Source organism: Bufo gargarizans, chromosome 4, assembly GCF_014858855.1.
Source record: "Bufo gargarizans isolate SCDJY-AF-19 chromosome 4, ASM1485885v1, whole genome shotgun sequence".
Taxonomy (NCBI): Eukaryota; Metazoa; Chordata; class Amphibia; order Anura; family Bufonidae; genus Bufo; species Bufo gargarizans.
Genome location: NC_058083.1, coordinates 350,028,380 through 350,042,310, shown reverse-complemented (window position 1 = coordinate 350,042,310; position 13,931 = coordinate 350,028,380). Strand labels below are relative to the sequence as shown.

General features: G+C 39.2%; 1 protein-coding gene across 1 annotated transcript in view; it reads left to right on the top strand.

The window, feature by feature from the left end:
- Window positions 1–4,153, top strand: part of ARID4B (AT-rich interaction domain 4B) — a 387,064-nt gene extending 382,911 nt beyond the window's left edge. Inside the window, exon 24 of the mRNA XM_044290640.1 lies at window positions 3,487–4,153. Within this exon, the coding sequence (XP_044146575.1) occupies window positions 3,487–3,614 (128 nt within the window). The 3' untranslated portion in view covers window positions 3,615–4,153. The remainder of the gene's footprint in view (window positions 1–3,486) is intronic.
- Window positions 4,154–13,931: the final 9,778 nt, after the last annotated feature.

The window sequence follows — 13,931 nt, the reverse complement described above, 5'->3', positions numbered from 1 at the left end:
ATAAGGATACGGATAAAATGAGCAAAACACAGGAGTTGAATCCATCTTTTTTTACTTTTGATAATTTATTTTGTATGTTTTTTTATTATTAAAAAAAACAAAACGTTTTTCCCCTATAAACCCTGAAAGAGATAGATACTTTTCAGTATACAGTACTGCCATTTCATTCCACATGTCCTCTACCATAAGTGTGTATTTGGGGGAAGAGGACAGAAAACAATAGACTTTTTAATTAGTTCATTAACAAGCCTATTGTTTCTGCTCCCCTTCCCCCACATACACACTCAAACAGAAATGGCAGGAGTACACATGAATGCTATGGAATCGCAATTGTGACATTTGATGTACTGTAGTCATATATGATGGCAGTCTACATTTTGTGGGAGGCAGAGATACTGTCCTTTTTTTTTTAATTGACCCTGGATGTTCTGGAGCGCCCCCCCCTCCCCCCGACCTCCTGTCATGATGCCCAATAACCCTTTCATCCCCTTGCTTCCATCACAGTTGTACAGTAGCTCGCACACACATATAGAGGGACACTCACACTTGTATTAACACTTATAGATTTTAATATTTGAGGCAAACCATGTTAAGCATGATACACAGATGATACCTCATTGCAATGATTAAAAATTATTGATAAGCTACTGTGGATAGAAGGGTTAGGAGGAGGAGGTGACTTGGATTGACAGCCTGGGGAAGCAGCCGTATGCTGGATGAAGGAGTGTGAGAGAGAAGGATTCACAGCGCTCCAGAGGAAGGTGTCAGATCGCTGATGCCTGGTTATAAGAAGAGAGTTTGTTGTGCTGTTAGATTACTGATGTAAGGTTGTATTGGAGCATGACATGGAGAAGTGATATTGCGGTGAAGGGGAGAAGAGTGTGAGTTGATGGACTGTTGATATTAACAGTAGATGCATTGGGGAGGGATAGTGAATTAACTATATGGATGGAAGGTATTTCATAATATAATCAAAATTATAATTGATTCATGATAAGAAAAAAATATATATTAATAAATTCCCTGCTTGGATTTGCTTAGTCGAACAGTGCTGTTGATCAGTGATGGCCAGTTCGCAGTGTTCGCTGACGAACACATGCGATCTGCCATCTTTATTCCCAAGTCCGGCGATGCAGAGGTAAGTCCTTACCTGTGCCTGCGCCGCGAGCCGCTCTGAAACACATGCGGTCACCAGGAGCAGGCAGTTCCGAGAACAGCCCAATGAAGGCAAGTGTAGCAGAGCTGATTTGCTTAGCTATGTAACATATTTATGTCCAAGGATACAACAAAATATATCTAATATATAATTATATAATAGTAATAAATAAAAAAAAATATATATATATTATAAATAATAATAAATAGATTTTTTTTTTAAACAAGCAGGAAATGTATTAATTGTTATAATTTATCAATTATTATTTTAATTATTTATCAGGAATTATCATCCATTCACAAATGCACCTACTAAGTCTCCCCACATCCCTTCATTTCTGCCCGCTCCTCGGCTTTCCTCCATCTGTGCCCCCTTCCCTAACATACACATTTAAGGCACAATAGTAATAGCATACAATTGTCAAAGTATTCAATCCCTAGGGGTTTTAACTGCACAAAGTTAAATTGTGACCCCTTTCTATAAGAGTTGTTTTACTATAGGGCGATATATGGTTTAGAGTCACTAAGAGCAGGGTAGCAGGTCGACATTCAAGTGCAATGCTCTGCTTTTTCCTTTCAATGTGCCGACACGAGTGATTCAAAAAAGTTTCATTAAAAGTTTCTGCAAATACTGTACTGTCAGTCCAGACCATATAACAAGAAATACTGTACATTTGCCAGCATTTATCATTTTATTGGTACCTAAATAGGATCATATCCATCGATCTTCACTGGGATTGTATATATATTTATGGATATTGATTAATTGATATCTATTTATTTTTATTTATTTGTTTTTCTCTATATAAAGCAATATATAGTTATCAAACCAATTAATATTGTTTACTCGTTTACAAGATCAAAAGGTTATCAATTGATTAATCGGCATCTAGTTGGTGTACATATATCTACTTCTACTGTATATATTTTATATATATATATATTTGTATTCTTATTTTTAATTTTAATGTGTGTTATAAAAATAAATGCAGAATCTCACACATGGATTTTGGAGTGCATACCTATTTTTAGTAAATATTTTTTATTTATTTAACCCCTTCCAGGCTGAAAGGAAACCTTGTGTATTTTCTTGCCATTGATAGCCGGTCAGTCACTGGGAATGGAGCGGGATCAACATTGCATGTTCTGCCCAAATGATATATACAGGAATTACTGGCACATACTGTATGGCAGTATCCGGCTCCATGTCTCACTCTGATGATTTGGCTGCGTGCAGAGCAGTAGTTAGGATAGCAATATTCTGTCCAAACTCCGCTCCACCCTGGTGTAACAATCTGAATATACAGCTGGGACATAATATCGCAATCCTAACTACTGCTCTGCACACAGCCAAATCGCTATAAGAATCACTATAGCACTCAGTATAGCAATGGGATGAAGTGTCTTCATCACCAATACTGACTGCTGTTTCATGCACCATCTGGTGTTCAAAAACCAAAATTGCACCCTGATTTTTCTCAATAGTCTATTTATGCACTTCGGGTTTGCAAAGGAATTGGATATCGCTCTGCGCTCACGCGATTCTGATGGGAGCGCTAGCGATGATAGATCTGTATGTGAATTACTGTACTCTACTTGCGCTCACTAATCCATACCACACACCTCCACTAATATAAGAGGTCACTGAGGGCTGACTCATCAGGGTCAATAGTGTGCCCCTAGACAGGTATCATAGGACACAGTTACCCCACACGCTGCCTATGATTTTAAGTGACTCAGTGCTGCCCTCACAAGCGACCGTTGTTATCTAACAGCGTGCCTCGCATAGTATGAGGCAACTATTGCACATAGCTCAGTAATGTGTCCAACTGTCTGTAATTGGCTCAACGCGTTTCCGTGCCATAATCTCAGCACTTCCTCAGGAACCTATTGCTATAAGACGCACAGTATAGGTGATTGTGCAACAATATTCTGCCTAGTTGTTGATACTCTTTCTCTTAGCTGGGTTTATGCATTTCTCATATGTTGAAATGTGTATAGATCCCAATCCTAAGTAAAGTCACTGTTTATTGGTTATGCCAAGCATGTCAATCAATTCCCTATAAAGTATAGATGCCAGGCATGTAGATCACTTCCCTGTGCTGTAAAGTCATCCCTATGATTTATCCTGGTCTTTTTTCTTGGATTATACTTTAGGATAGGTCTCAAAATACAGTATTTTATGAAAATGGTATTAAAGTGTACATTGAAGCTGCTGGAGCTATCTATGGTGCTATACCATGTTGCATGCAGAAAGTTTTTGAATATTGTACTTTATTATACTTTTTTTATTTATGTTTTTGTCATTTAAGACTCTTTTCTTGTTCACAGGTGCCGTTCTGTCCACAATGTCATCATCACCTTCCTCAAGTTCAATTACTGCTGCTGTAATGTTGACCTTAGCAGACCCATCCCTATCAACATCCACACAGAATGCAATGGCTGTTGAGTGCAGGTGACAGAGGGACTTTTCCATGCACTTTGCACTTAATACTGCTCAACTTATTGAGGCCATGGACTTATTTTTATACTGCACAGCAACACAAGTACAGACAGGAACTATTTTCTATTGCATTTTTGATGTGTTGTCCATGCACTTAAGTGCACTTTTTATGACGTAGAAGTAAACTGATTTTCTTCAAGCAATAATTGTTTCCAACTAGTCTGGAAGTTATCCGCTATGGGAGGAGGCGGCTATTGTTGTATGTCATATGAAGGTTATGCAGTAAATATATTAAGGGTCCTTTACAAAGTGCTGTGCAGATTGTAACACGGTAGTTGTAATTGAGCTTACTTGATGCCATTCTGTTTGTTGTCATGTAAAAGGCAACTTACACTGCAGAGCTGCACTCACATACTGAACTAGGATGTGTGATGTGTCTGTGAAGGTTCTCATTTATCCAGGTCATGGTACATCTGTAAAGAATAAATCAAGGCAACTGGATGTACTGTAGATTTCTTGAAAACATTTCACTCGTTCTTCCAACGAGCTTTCTCAATTCTGAGTGACTGTAAAAAAATTCTGGGAATAAATATGTAACTGAATCAACATCTGGTAATTATACCCAGCATTGGGTCAAAGGTGTTGATCCCATTATCCTAATTGGAGTCAGTAGGTGATAAAGACTTCCCAGAAAAAGGTGTCAAGACAGCATTGTATGTGGCAGACAATAGATGTCTAACCCCCCCCCCCCACCTCTTTTCAAGCTTGGCTTCTCATTTAGGATGTGTGATGATTGTTACATGTGATAACAGTGACCATTCTTGTGCTTTGTTCTTAAACTGTATATTTATTTCTCTTACATGGCCATTTTTAGAAGATAAATCAATACTGTGATTTAAGGGGTGCAGTTGCTATCTAGGTACAATACTTCCATACATCCATTATGTCATCAGCCACCATTTAATATGGCTTATAAATAAGGACAATTGTTATTTAGCAGGTCCTCATTCAAAGATCTAAAAATACACTCACCTAAAGAATTATTAGGAACACCATACTAATACGATTTTGGACCCCCTTTTGCCTTCAGAACTGCTCAGGTAGCCCGTGGCATTTAAACGATGGGCAATTGGCACTAAGGGGCCTAAAGTGTGCCCAGAAAACATCCCCCACACCATTACACCACCACCAGCCTGCACAATGGTAACAAGGCATGATGGATACATGTTCTCATTCTGTTTACACCAAATTCGGACTCTACCATTTGAATGTCTCAACAGAAATCGAGACTCATCAGACCAGGCAACATTTTTCCAGTCTTCAACAGTCTAATTTTGGTGAGCTTGTGCAAATTGTAGCCTCTTTTTCCTATTTGTAGTGGAGATGAGTGATACCCGGTGGGGTCTTCTGCTGTTGTAGCCCATATGCCTCAAGGTTGTGCTTGTTGTGGATTCACAAATGCTTTGCTGCATACCTCGGTTGTAACGAGTGGTTATTTCAGTCAACGTTGCTCTTCTATCAGCTTGAATCAGTCAGACCATTCTCCTCTGGCGTCTAGCATCAACAAGGCATTTTCGCCCACAGGACTGCCGCATACTGGATGTTTTTCCGTTTTCACACTATTCTTTGTAAACCCTAGAAATGGTTGTGCATGAAAATCCCAGTAACTGAGCAGATTGTGAAATACTCAGACTGGCCCGTCTGGCACCAACAACCATGCCACGCTCAAAATTGCTTAAATTACCTTTCTTTCCCATTCTGACATTCAGTTTGGAGTTCAGGAGATTGTCTTGACCAGGACCACAACCCTACATGCATTGAAGCAACTGCCATGTGATTGGTTGACTAGATAATCGCATTAATGAGAAATAGAACAGGTGTTCCTAATAATTCTTTAGGTGAGTGTATAATACTAAAAATGAGCTAGTGCAGCAATCAAATAGCTAAAAAGTGCAAATTAGGGGAGTCTTGACTTGTCAGAAGTGTTGGGAAGGAGTGCACAAGCTCTGTGAATGCTGTAAAGAACGTCCTGCTGCTGTTCTTTGGCAACATTCTAGATTTCACCCACTGATGGAAGTATCTGCTAGGAGAATCACTAGTGGGCTGTCTTAGTTACGAGTACCCTTTAATTTAATAATTCAGTCTTTGAATAACAAGGTATATTGGGTAGAAGAAAGGAGCAGTTGTATAGGTTTCTGGGGAAGCCACAAAGTTTAGTTTCATAGAGGTCATTGGCTGCCATATAATTACCGTACTATTCCGTTTTTATTATGTACATTATTGAAAGGCATACTTTGACACACTTGTGTACATAGGCACTGCACTTGGTAAATGACCCTAAATGTGTTGTGCTTTGTTTTCTTTATTTTTTTTAAATAATATTATTCTTCAACATAAACTGTTGGATTGAAAGTGTAATGTGTTATGGTTAATGAAAGCAAACCGGTTTTCCTCTTTGCAGATGTCATTTGCTTGACTCGGCATACATTAAATAAAGCACAGATTGTTTGGTTCTAATAGTAATTCAGTCCAGTAATCAATGTCAAACATTCATTAAGCCTCATTTCCTACATTTGGCATTCATAACATATTGCACAGAAATTCATATTCTCTATAAATACTTTTTAATTAGAATAATGTGATGGGAGACATGCTATAATAACATCTATAACATAAAAGTGACAAGCCTTATGCATTACTATCAAAACGTTTAGAGCAGAACCAAATGGACTTTTTATTTATTTATTTTTTTTGGAATTATTTGTGGTGGAAAATCCTTGAGTAAATACTGAACACCATCAATTTCTCTCCCTGATGTAATTTTCTCTTAGGCAGACATTTGTGTTGCTTGAAATTATAGTTAAAGCTATGAAACTGACTGAAGTGCTTCAACATAACCAAGAGTGTTATATAGTTATAACTGATTATAGAAAACCCTTGGTCAACTGACGTGTGATGTTCCTTTTTATGTGTTAACTAAATGTGTTTGTGTATGGTTTTATTTTTCATATTAATCTTTTTTTTTTCCATTACGTTTTTTTTTTCTGTTACATAGTGGGTACTTTTTTTTTTTTCATAAACCTATTTAATTGGACCATAAGTATTTTGAGCTTTACAAAATTGCCATTTAGCGTACAACAAGGCATACCATATTTATTGAGTCCAGTAGGTGGTGAACAATGTACTATATTGTAAAGAAATGTAAGAAAACAAACCATTAAATAAAATGCCATAGTTTGTGAATCTTTTAAATATTTTTTTACATTTTATTTTTAAGTGATGAACACTGACTGAGAATTAACAATCAAATCATATAAAAAAAGTTTAACTAAATTATAATTTATTATACTTTTATAGTATAATATAATTTATACAAATTCCAAAATATAAGTGACATCTCAGTGCCAATATTACACTTTGTGCAAACGTGGACATACAGGCGGTGCAGCCAGAGAGGTGGCTCATCACAACCACATTTTTGTGGTAAGTGTAGAATATGGTCACTGGTGGAACTACCCCTGTAGCAGCAACGTCACCATATTGTGCCTCCTGGTGAGAGCATGATATGCTCAGTTTATCGGAGATACAGAGCTAGGTAAGTGTTTGTTTTGGGGGGGGGGGGGGTTAACACCAGAGAGGCAGGACTACTGTAAGGGGGCACCAAGGAGGCATAACTACTGTGTGGGGGCACTAATAGGGCATTCTGTGTTTGTGCAGTAAAGGGTCATAACTACTCAGTAGGGATACAAGGGGGCATTCTACTGTGTTTAGGCACACTAAGGGGGCATAACTGCTATGTGGGGGCACACAGGGGACATTCTACTGTGTTTGTGCAGTAATGGGCCATAACTACTGTTTGGAGCACTAAGGGACATTTTACTGTGTGGGAACACTGAGGTAGCATAACTACTGTGTGGGGGCACAAAGGGGCATAACTACTGAGTGAGGGCACTAAGGGGGTATAACTACTGTGTGGGGGCACTAAGAGAGCAATCTACTGTGTAAGGGCACAAAGGGTGGCATAACTACTGAGTGTGGGCATAAATACTGTGAGGGAGCATTAAAGTGGCATTTTACTGTGTGGGGGCACACAGGAACTGGGCAGTATACTATAGCATGAACTCTTAACTCCTCCTTGGGAGATGAATAGCCGCAGGAGGGAGGGGTTCAGGGAAGTTGCTCAGGGAAGGGGAGCATTCAAAAATTTGCCATAGGACCCAGCATTTTGTAGTTATGCCCCTGAAAATGGTATTAGTATCAAACTGCAGGGAGGGGGGGGGGGGGGGGGGTTGGAAGGGTGTGGAATGTTTTTTTCTTTTTTGCTCAGCTGCACCAATTAGTGTGACTTGCTGCTTGTGAATGCATGACTTTGTCTACACTGTATTCTGCTTGACATGGGTCATTACTGTAGAAAGAAAAACTGTGTGAATATATTTGTATGAGCACTTATTCAATATAGTTATTTTTACAGCTTTTTTAAATTGATATACAGTACAGTGAAAAAGTTTTTTATGTAGGTGTGGAAAAAGTACTGCAAAGTAAGAATACTTTTAAAAATAGAAGTCTTAATAGCTTATTTTTTCACATCTTGCCTACCTCCCTTCAAAATTGGAAGATGTCCAGCAATGCCATCAGCTCACTGCTGACTAGTAGGACCCCAGGTATACCCATCTACTTTTCACAGAAGTCTGTCCAGAAGTAGTCGTCTTGGAAGAATTGCGGCTAAAAAGCCATACCTTCAACTTGGAAACAAAGTCAAGTGACTCAACTACACATGAAAACATAAGATTTGGGGTGCAGAAAAATGGCAGCAGGTACTCTGGAATAACGAGTTAAAATTTGAAATGAAATATCTGGCTGTAACAGAAGGCAGTTTGTTATAAAGGTCTTGTGAGCAGTACAATATTGAGTTTCTTCAGTCAACAGTGAAGCATGGTGGAGGTTCCTTGCAAGTTTGGAGCTGCATTTCAGCAAATGGAGTTGGGGGATGTCGTCATGGTTTCCGCAATGCTGAGAAGTATGGGAAGATACTTATCCATAATGCAATAACATCACCCCCCACACACACACACACACACACACTCTCACACACTTCTGCAACTATAATAGGGAATTAAATATGCTAAATTAGTATCATCAGATTTAAAATTGAACAATTGTATTGAGAAATAAATGCATAGCTAATGCTTAAAGGGGTTGGCCACTTTCTGACTACTGGTGATCAATGTGTATGTAAGAAGATTATATGGTACTTACTAATATAGCCTTTGTTGATATGGGACTTACTAATATAGCCTTTTGTTATAGTTCATTATTCTCCTGGTAGACAACTCTTCTGTGCTGTCTGTTTACAGGTCCTGTCCATAAGATGGCCGCTGGTGGAGGGTCATGTGACCAGACACATCATGCAGTCTCCTCTGTTCAAACACACTGCATTTGCACTAAACTCCAAACAGTACAAGGTTAGAGGACAGGTGCAGTGTATTTGACTTGAGAAGAGATCACATGGAGGTTATTTGCGTGGTCACATGACCCTTCATCAACAGCCATTTTATGGAAAAGGAGTCTGGGTGGACAGAAAAAAGACTTGGCAACCAAGAGGGCATATCTTATGAAATATGGAAATTGGCGCAGAATTTCAACAAAGGCTATATTATTAAGTGCCATATAGTCAGCTTACAAACACACTGGTCATCAGTAACCAGAAAGTGGCCAAGGGGTTTTCCTATCTGGGACATATGACATATCAATATGATATGCCATAAATGTCAGACAGGTGCGGGTCCCACCTCTGGGACCCTCGCCTACCTCAAAAATGGGACCCCAAAGTGAATGGAGAACAAGCCATACATGTGCACCCCCCTCCATGCATTTACCACTATGGAACTTCTGAAAATACGCATAGCTCCGCTATCTTCTAAATTCCCACGGCAGTAAACAGAGAGAACACCATACATGTGCCATACTAATAGATTATACAGCACCAGAACCAAGCTCATTACATAAATACAGCAACAAAACCAATAAATACAGCGCCGCAAACAAGCTCATCACATAAATACAGCACCTGAACCAAGCTCATAAGATAAATACAGCGTCAGAACCAATCCCATTACACACATACAGCACCCAAAACAAGTTCATATCATAAATACAGCACCAGAACCAAGCTCATTACATACATACAGAACCAAGTTCATTACATAAATACAGCGCCAGAACCAAGCTCATTACATACATACAGCACCAGAACCAAGTTCATAAAATAAATATAGCACCAGGACCAAGCTCATTCCATAAATACAGAACCAGAACCAAACTAATTTAATAAATACAGGACATCGTTCCACTCAAACTGTGTGGATTGGGAATAGTGTTCAGTGAACTTCTTTACAGCACTGATTGAGTTAATCCTTCCCTTTTTTGCTCTTTGTCCAGCTCTTTGTGCTGATCAGTCTCCCTATTTAGCTGGCCTGTGGATCCACTTCCTGGCCTGAGCTTTGGGTTTTCCAGTGTCTTGTAACCAGAAAGGTGTAATCGGTTGTCTGACTACCTGGGTGCCATACATTGCCTGAGTATGGATTCTGCTCTTTGCCATCTGCCCCAACATTGAAATTGCTATTTCGATTGCAAATGTACTTAGCATGTTCCAACCTTGGAATTTCTATTTGAACTATGCCCATACTCAGCTTGCCCTAGTCTTGGACTGTATTCCAAGTATGATTTTTGCCTGATCCCTTGGTGCTTCATACCTCTGTCTTTGACCCCGTGGGTCAGCTGCCATCTGAACCAGGACTATTCTTCCTGATGCTGCCGCTCCTAGGATCCAGCTATCTTGTTCCTGCTGCACACTGTGCTGTGACCCGACACGTACAGCATGAGGTCACAGAGCGGCAATGTCCTCCTGCTGTGGGCAGTCACACCACAGCAAGCGGCCGTTGACCAGGAAGCAGTAAGTACAGAGCCCAGGGCGTGCTGCATTACCACTTCCCGGTCTTCCAGTACTAATAAGCGCTTATAATGGAAGCTCTCATCAGTATTCACCTCATTAGACGCACTGACATTTGGGGGGGGGGGGGGGGGAGTGTGTCTTAAAGGGCAAAAATATGGTACTAGTTATGCCTATGATGTTTATTTTTTTATTGTTTTTTAATCTTACTTCTGGAGAAAGGAGGGACTAAAAACTCTTGGGGGACTAAAATATATGATCTTCAGATTGCAATTTGCTTACAGTGCAGTAAATTAGTACTGTAAGCTCCATCTTCTGTTATCATTTGGAGCCCTGCCACCTGCATCCTTCCACAAGAAGTACAGAGCTGATATGCAGAGTTTCTTCAGAGACCCAGAACATCACAGCAATCAATTGGCTGCCCTGATTGCTATGTGTGAGAGCCAAGTATTACAGGTACGGTAGCACAGCAATTCCAGATTTTTAGCGCTCCGATGCCATGGTCACATTTGACCACAGCATCTGAGGAGCCCTAGGCGTCTGCTGTGTGGGGATGTGAATTTTAGAAAAAGGGGAGTAAGACCTAGATTTCTACATCATTATTCTAATTTACTTTTAAGAATTCATCTAAGCTCTTTTTAAAACTGGCCACTGTTTCTACTGTGACCACGTCCTGAGGTAGATTATTCCACAGATTCACAGTTCTTACAGTAAAGAAGCTTTGACACTTCTGGAGACTGAACTTTTTCTTCTCCAGATGGAGGCAGTGCCCCCTTGTCTTTTTGAGGGGATTTTACTTGGAACAGGGTTTCAACATATTTTTATCCGGCCCATTTATATTTTTGTATGGGTAAATAATGTCCACCCTTAGACGTCTCTTCTCAAAGCTAAATTCATTTAATTATTTTCATCTTTCCTCATAATTAACACCCTCCATGCCCCTTAGAACTAAACTGATAAGGGGCATGGAGGGTGTTTGTTATTTTAATCTTTCCTCATAATTAACACCCTCAATACCCCTTATCAGTTTAGTTGCTCTACTTTGTACTTTTTCCACCTCCAGAGCATCCTTTCTGTGGACTGGTGCCCAAAACTGAACTGCATATTCCAGCCGTACAAAAGCTTTTTAAAGTGGTAATATTTTATCCCTGTCCTGTGACTCCATGCCTTGTTTAATACATGAAAATATCCTGCTAGGCTTCGAAGCACCTGATTGAAATTGCATGCTGTAATTTAATCTATGATACACAAGGACACCCAAATACTACTCTACAAGTGACTCCCCCAGTGTTACCTCCCCAATGACATATGATGCACATATATTATTATTATTACCCAGATGTATAACTTTACATTTATCTACATTGAACCTCATTTGCCAAGTTGATGCTCAAACACTGTGTCCAAGTCAGCTTTTAGTTTGTGGACCTCTTCCATAGACTGCACAGTACTAAATAGCTTTGTGTCATCTGCAAAAATAGAAATAGTGCTATTAATCCCATCCTCAATATCATTAATAAATTAAATAATAGAGGACCCAGACCTGAACCTTGGGGTACACTTCTTACAGTTGTGTTAAAAATAATAGCAGTGTGTTTAAAAAAGTGAATAAAGCTCAAAATCCTTCTAATAGCTTCTATTTCCATACACACAAATGCATTGGGAACACTACACATTCTATTCCAAATAAAAACATGAAGAAAAATGTCAAATTTGTGTTGTTCCTCTAAAACATTTTAAGAAAAGTGAATATTAGACTGTTCAAAAAAATAGCAGTGTTTGTATTCTTCTTTACAAACTCAAACATTCACTATATAAACTGAAAAATGTTTGAAGATTTTGCTTTCCTTTGAATCACTTAACTCGTATTTAGTTGTAAAACCACTCTTTCTGAGAACTGCTGTACATCTGTGTTGCATGGAGTCAGCCAACTTCTGGCACATGTGAACAGGTATTCCAGCCCAGGATGATTGGACTACATTCCACAGTTCTTCTCCATATCTTGGTTTTGCCTCAAACTGCATTTTTTATGTCACCCCACAAGTTTTCTATTAAATTAAGATCCAGGGATTGGGTTGGTCACTCAATAACGTCAAACTTGTTGGTCTGGAACCAAGATGTTGCACGTTTACTGGTGTTTTTGGGGTCGTTTTCTTGTTAGAACACCCATTTTAAGGGCATTTCCTTTTCAGCATAAGGCAGCATGACCTCTTCAAGTATTCTCACGTATTCAAACGGATCCGTCATCCCTGGTATGCGATAAATAGGCCCAACACTGTAGTATGAGAAACATCTCCATATCATGATGCTTGCGCCACCATGCTTCACTGTCTTCACAGTGTACTGTAGCTTGAATTCAGTGTTTGGGGGTAGTCTGACAAACTGTCTCCGGCCACTAGACCCAAAAAGAACAGTCTTACTTTCATCAGTCCACAAAATGTTGTGCCATTTCTCTTTAGGCCAGTCAATGTGCTTTTTAGCAAATTGTAACCTCTTCAGCACATGTCAGTTTTTCAACAATGGGACTTTGTGGGGGCTTCTTGCAGATAGCTTGGCTTCACATTTGATCTTGCTGGAGCTGATTGTGTCCTTGCCATTTTTGCTATTCTTCTATCCATTCGAATGGTAGTTTTTCTCTTTCTTCCACGTCTTTCAGGTTTTGGTTCCCATTTTAAAGCATCTGCAATCATTTTAGCTGAGCAGCCTATTATTTTCTGCACTTCTTTATATGTTTTCCCCGCTCCAATCAACTTTTTAATCAAGGTACGCTGTTCTTCTGAACAATGTCTGGAATGACCCATTTTCCTCAGAATTTCAAAGAGAAATGCACTGTAACCAGTATGTACAACATTTGCTGCCTTCCTTCCTTAAATAAGGGCAATAATTGCCACCTGTTTTTCAAAGAATGAATGACCTCACTAATTGAACTCCACACTGCTATTATTTTGAGCATGCTACTTTCAATAAGTGATTAAATTACAGATAATCAGCAGCATGCATGGCATGACTGTTGGGTCTGTTGGATTTCTATTACTCTACTACACCTGCTAGTAAATTATTTGCCATGTACAAATATAATTTCTACCAAAAAAAGTAATTGATCAGCTTAGTGATGTCTCACTGCTATTATTTTGAACACAACTGTATAACCCGGGACCATTCAGAATAGCAATCATTGACCACAACTTTCTGGACACGGTCATTGAGCCTTCCTACAGTTTCTAAGCCTATAGTTCAAATTAATCAAGTTGGGGATACTTTTTGGTAGGACGCCATTACACTATAATACATGCTCCCGAAAATACATAAGTGTCTACAGGATCCTCTGGGATGCCCATTAGTTTCAGGGAGCAAATTGTTGTTTAAAGGGATTAGATAAATCCT